Source organism: Monodon monoceros, unplaced genomic scaffold (genome assembly GCF_005190385.1).
Source record: "Monodon monoceros isolate NGI ecotype Baffin Bay Population unplaced genomic scaffold, NGI_Narwhal_1 Super_Scaffold_8, whole genome shotgun sequence".
NCBI lineage: Eukaryota > Metazoa > Chordata > Mammalia > Artiodactyla > Monodontidae > Monodon > Monodon monoceros.
This window is the reverse complement of record NW_021703785.1, coordinates 26,981,196-26,987,237: the sequence shown is the minus strand read 5'-3', so window position 1 is coordinate 26,987,237 and position 6,042 is coordinate 26,981,196. Positions and strand designations below refer to the sequence as shown.

General features: G+C 47.8%; 1 protein-coding gene across 1 annotated transcript in view; it reads right to left on the bottom strand.

The window, feature by feature from the left end:
* Positions 1-5,483: 5,483 nt before the first annotated feature.
* POU4F1 (POU class 4 homeobox 1) overlaps positions 5,484-6,042 on the bottom strand; it is a 2,055-nt gene continuing 1,496 nt past the window's right edge. Inside the window, exon 3 of the mRNA XM_029210471.1 lies at positions 5,484-6,035. Within this exon, the coding sequence (XP_029066304.1) occupies positions 5,484-6,035 (552 nt within the window). The remainder of the gene's footprint in view (positions 6,036-6,042) is intronic.

The following is a 6,042-nucleotide window of genomic DNA, read 5'->3' as shown; positions in this document are numbered from 1 at the left end:
CCGCACACAAAACGCGCTTGCGCGAGCTCGGCGCGCTCCGTGCGCACTCGGAGCGCGCCCCGTCCGCGCGGCGCTCCCAGCGGTCCGTACCCCGCCGGTCACGCCTGCGCACGCGCGCCGGACGCTGGGCACTCGGGCGTTTGACCGCTCCGGTTATTCACGGCCTGGCTAAGTCCCGGCCAGGGCCGGTAGGCGGTAGCTGTCCCACCGTTCGAAAGGAGCTGAGGCCCCCGGCAGCTGGAAGCTTCCGGGCCGCGAGTCGCGGCAGGCGGCGGAGGGGCACAGACCCAGCGTACCTGGTCGCTGGGCCGCGGCTCGCACCCCTAGGGCGCTGGGATTTCCCCGCGCGGGCGGCCAGGGTTGGGTGGGTGTTTCCAGGGGGTCAGGAACCTTGCCTGGGTCGGGGGAGAGCGGTTCCCCTCCTGGCTGTAGATTCAGACCCAGTCAGCTCTGCCTGTGGTTTGAAACGGCACCCGCTCCTAAGTCCGAAGTCTAGCCTGAGAGACTGGAGGGGAGGGAGCAGCACCACGAGGCCGCCTCCGAAATCACTCCGGGAGCCGCAGGAGCGTTCGGCCGCTCCAGTTTCAAGGCCCTTCCGGGCCCGCGCCCCGCCCTACGGAGCCACCGGATTTCGGGGAGGGGGAGAGGGAGGGCTGCCCAATCTCTTCACCAGGCTGACTTGACAACAATTACGAAAGTTTTTAATTAGCTTCTTGTTATCCTTCATTTTACTAATTTCCAGAATCCTCAGGCCATGAATTATTCAAAGGGCAAGCCAACCCGAGCGGGGCGGCCGCGCGCCCCCGCCGCACGTGCCCGGTCCGGCTCGAGCAGAGCCGCTTGCCCGCTGCCCCCGGAGGGCGTGAGGCGGCCCGGCCCCTCCCGCCGCGGTGGCGCAAAGGTTTGCTCAAATATTAAATAACGTAATTATTGCGACAAGGCTTATCTCGCAGGTGGGAAAGAGGCCCACCGTGAGATTTAGAATTCGGCTGCTATTTTTTAAAAATCAATTAAGCTTGCGTTCTCCTCTGGAACCGCTCGCGAGGACTGGGGCTAAGACTGCAGCGGCAGTAACACCCATCAGCAAAACCACACCAGAGAATAACTGTGGTCCTCACCTTTATCACCTCGCCGGCCACCAAGGCCATTCGAATGGGGTGGGGAACGCTGCTTTTAGCCAGGTCAGAAGTCACAATTCCTACCTCACGGATTCGACTATGAAAGCCCATCCAAGTGAAAGATGGGGTAGGGATTCTTCAGGCTAGGTTGGCGGAAAGACCGGGGAGACGGGGCAAGGGGCTGAGGGCGGGAGCTGGCCAGGTGAGTCCTCGGCCCAGGGCGCCCTGTCCTCTCTTGGCGCGGCCAAGTGTAGGAACCGGACCGAAGTCATCTTAATACCACAAGAAATTAAAAGTCGATACAATCACGGCAGTGGGTGCCTACGGTTTATTTATGAGGGTGTAATCGAAGTTGAGAGCAATTTCAGAACACGCATTAAACAAAAATCTATTAAGAAGTTAGTTGAAGCGTCTTGAGGACATCATTTCCTAGACCTACAGAAGTAGCGGGACCCGGAGCTAGGACTGGGGAAAAGAGAAAATTTAAAACGAATGGGTGGCTTAAACGTGGTAGATGCATTTTATGCTTACTTTTCTTTTGCCTTTCCTACTCCACAACCGCCTGCATTTCCTGAGAAGCTGAAATGCAAACAGAGCACAATTTTCCCACTCCAACTTATTTTTAGATTATTTAAAAGAACCGGAGCCACGCTATTTCCACCCACTGACTAGTGCCAGAATTCACTTGAAGTTCCGTTCTTCAGAACCAGAAAACTTTGAAAGGTTAACTACCACTGAGTAGCAAGCCTTAGCACTCTCTCCAGGAGGATGTTTGTTAACTTGTTTATTTGTTTGTTTGTTCGTGAATTGACAAAGGTATCTTAGAATAGTCTTAATATTCCTTCAGGCAGTATACAGATTCAGTCACTAGATAGCAAGGCATTTCCTGTTTTGCACAGCTTCCTACTACGTAAAATAGGAAACTCTGCAAATCATGTATTTTCATAATATGTTTTATTAACATAATATTGTCTTCTCTTTATTTGGTAAGGATTTTACTTAATACAAAACAAATGCTTAGGTTCTTATTACATACATTAGTCATCATTATATAATACAAATATATTTGCCTGCAACATTTCCGTTCGGGGCAGATTTTTTTTAAAAAACAGCCTTTGTAAATCTGTTTATTTGTTCATTCCTGGTTCTCCAACAATGAAATCCGGTCATACTTTTCTATAAAATAACGTGGGTATTTTTTTAAACAAATGTATTTTATTTAAAACTTTGATGACATTTCAAGTTAATAACAACAGAAACAAATCAATTTTGATGGAAGAGATCTATTTTAAAAATACCTCTAGTGATTTTTTTAAACATTAACAATTGTTTAAAATCACAGCTTTTTAAATGTACTCTTCTTTTTTGAACATCAAGCATTTTGTTTCACAGATTTGCCGGTGAAATTAAAAAGATTTGGCTAAAGTAGGATGACTTCAGAAGATATAATCCCAGCTATTAAGAAACTTTTTACATTTGGCATCTGATCTAGTCCCGGGTCACCAACAGAGAATCTCTGGTCCCTCTGGAGCAGTAGGTGGCACACTAAAGTTCCAAATGAACAGAGGCATTTGACACCATGGCTGGACAGATCAGTGGATGGTTTTTGTTAACCTCCAAATAAAAGTTATTTAGTTACAACATTTTCTTAGAAACGTTTTTAGGCTAGAACAACACATACAAACCTCCAAATGCCTCTGCACAGAACCTTGATTTAAATATTTTGAGAGTGCGTGGTTATTTATTACCTTCCACCACTCTGAAGCGAGGGCTGTGCTTGAAGGATTTCTGCAGTTAAAAAAAAAAAAGAAAACTTTGATAAACACAGGCAACTAATAGAGAATTCATTTTATTCAGAGCACCGCTTTCACATGAGTTATCTGAAAGTGAATTCTGATTCAGCAGAAAAATACATCATTCTCATCCTTTCCCCTCTTTTCACCTCCCTTTCAACGTCCTTCCCTTCCCTGTATTTTTGGTTGAATTGAGTCTCATTTGTTGACCGGCTCTCCCAGGACTTTGGCCCAGTATAAACACAAAAACGCACCCAAACCATAAAACTGCTCTTCTTTCAGTTATATTTTATTTGTAAGTGTACTGGGACATATCCCCCTGTTGTATTTTGGCGCACAGAAGTGGTTCTGATAGAAGTGGGGAGGAGGGGAAGATAATAGAGCAAAGACATAACCAAGGAAAAAGCTCAGCAGACATACATGGACAGGTAGATCAATCCGTGAGGCATTTCAGGATTAACACTGGCAGTTCGTAACCACTGTGTGAGTGTGTGCATTAAAGAAAATATTTACAGTAATCTTCCTTTTTTCCTTTTCCTCTAAATACAAGAATATGACAAGAATGTTGTGTTTTCGGTGAAAACAGGCAGTAGACTGTGAAATCACACTATCCACAAAACGGTCTATCAGAAAGCTAGCCCAGTTTAGTGCTCAGTTTCAAATGCATAGAATGTTTGCGCTGCAAACAATGATATACAATGTAATTAAATAAATAATGCCTAACCAGAGTGAGACCTAGTTGTGTTTCTTTCTGCACCTTTCAGATCATGCATGATTTCAGTCTTGTTAAATGGCAGGTTTTTTCTTTTCTCATCTGTTCTGTTTTCAATTTTTTAGTTCTTATTAAAGGATGGTAATAAACCATCTCCACCCGAGATCAAAAGAGTGTCTTGTGCACCAAGCAGGCATTTTACCTAACCACCTCCAATTTTTTTTCTTTTTTTAATCCATCAGTAGTTTCATAAAGTACCTTGATTATTACTATGAGATGCTATACATGATTTTCTATTTGGGAGACTGATAGTGCAAATTAAAGTTCTTGCTACCCAACATTTATCCCCAGCAATAAATTACTTTTGGATAATAATAATAATAATTTAATAATAATAATAATGAAACAGTTGTTCTGCTTCCCCCCCGCTCCCAACATGCAGACCCTTTTGAAATAAATGGAGGGCTTTAAACCTGTCTTCCTCTCATCTGGGATTTAGTTGATTTTCTCACAGCCAAGTCCTGCTCCAAGTGAAAGCAGAAACTTCTCAATATTTCAATGATTTCATGTTCTCCAAGAGAGAAGAAAGGGAACCTAGAAGAGCAAGATGGGTCCTGTTTTGTGGAGAAAATGGGACAGCGTATCTCTCCTACTGTCTGCCACCCCATCAATCTATTTGAATCAACAGGGGAAAAAAAAGTAGAGAGTTTAAAATAAGCCACTCAGAAAAATAAATGAAAGGGCAAGCAAGTTCTATGAGTGGGGGGGGGAAGCTTAGTTTGAAATGGTCTGTTTTCTAGATCTTAGATATGAGAGCAAAAATGGAAAGAGTAAAAACCTGGTTAAAATTGTTCTATTTTCCTAGAATAAAATATTTATTTCGGAGCCTCTAAATTCTGCTTTTTAGTCAGCCCAAAGACTATGCCTCTCTCTCCCTAAAGACCCCCATCTGACCTATCAGGCCACAGGAGTATAGGGTGGGTCACTGGAAAACTTGGACTTCACCTAAACAAGTAGCCACCCGCCGCCCCTTTCAGCTGTGCCCCTACTCACTTTCTGGAAATGGAGAGCAGCCATCGGAGTCTCATTGGAAAAGAGAAAATAAATCAAAGAGGACTTGGATGGGGTGTAGGTAAGACTTAGAGGAAAGATTAAATTAAACACACAAACAGAACAACTAGCTTTGCTACCCAGAATTTCACCTTCCGGTTCGTCTGGTGTTCGGTCTTTGACTCAGTTCCTGTGTGTAGGGCTGGGCGATAGTAATAACGTGGTGCTCTTTTTTCTCTTCCTTGCGGGGGAGGGGGGGAGGAGGGGGGAATGAAGCTGCAGAACACGACTCTCCGGAGTTAAATTTCTAAAGCATTTTTTTCTTTGCTTTTGTTCTGTTTTGTTTTCTTTTGTCTTTATTTGTCTAGTTTTTGGTGGTTGGTAGGTTTTTTTGTACATAGCTCCTTGGTCCCCAGGAGATTTTGGTAAGTGTCTCTGGTCAAAAACAGTCAATTTCCCTACCCTTCCCGAGTCTCCCCCCACCCTCACCCTCAGAGCCATCCTGCCCCTCACAACCCCTCCTCCACTCTCCGCTTTCCTTCCCCCGACTCCCCCACTCTCACAAATGCTCCCTCTTCTTCCCCTGCCCTTCTCTCTGGTGTCCACACCCTGCACCCCAGTCCTCTAGGCTGGGGAGAGTAAGGGCAGGGAGAGCAGAGAGGAGGTGGAGGCGAGCGCTCGAGGAGGGGCTCCCCAAATGCAAGCAGGACAACGGACACTCTAAATCCGGGGGGAAACAGGCCCGGGGAAAGCCCCTCGAAATGCCCATTCGGCTCCCCACTCTGCCCCGCCCGGTACCTCCCATCCCCCTCAGTAAGTGGCGGAGAATTTCATCCGCTTCTGCTTCTGTCTCTGGTTGCAAAACCACACCCGCACCACGTTCTTTTTGAGGTCCAGTTTCTCGGCGATGGCGGCGATCTTCTCGGACGAGGGCCGGGGCTGTACGGCGAAGTAGGCCTCGAGCGAGCGCTTCTCGGGCGCGGCGATGGAAGTCCGCTTGCGCTTCTTCTCGCCACCGTTGAAGAGCTCGGGCTTGTTCATTTTCTCGCGCTGCGCGCCCTCGGCTTCCTCCAGCCACGCCTGCAGGATGGGCTTGAGCGCGATCATGTTGTTGTGCGAGAGCGTGAGCGACTCGAACCTGCAGATGGTGCTCTGGCTGAGCGAGCCCACGCCCGGGATCTTGAGGTTGGCCAGCGCCGAGCCCACGTCGGCCTGCGTCACACCCAGCTTGATGCGCCGCTGCTTGAAGCGCTCGGCGAACGCCTCGAGCTCGCGCGGGTCCGTGTCCGAGTCGCAGATGGACGCCAGGCCCGCCGCGCCCACCACGGCCGCCGCCGCCGACGCCGCCGCCACCTGCCCGGCCGCCGCC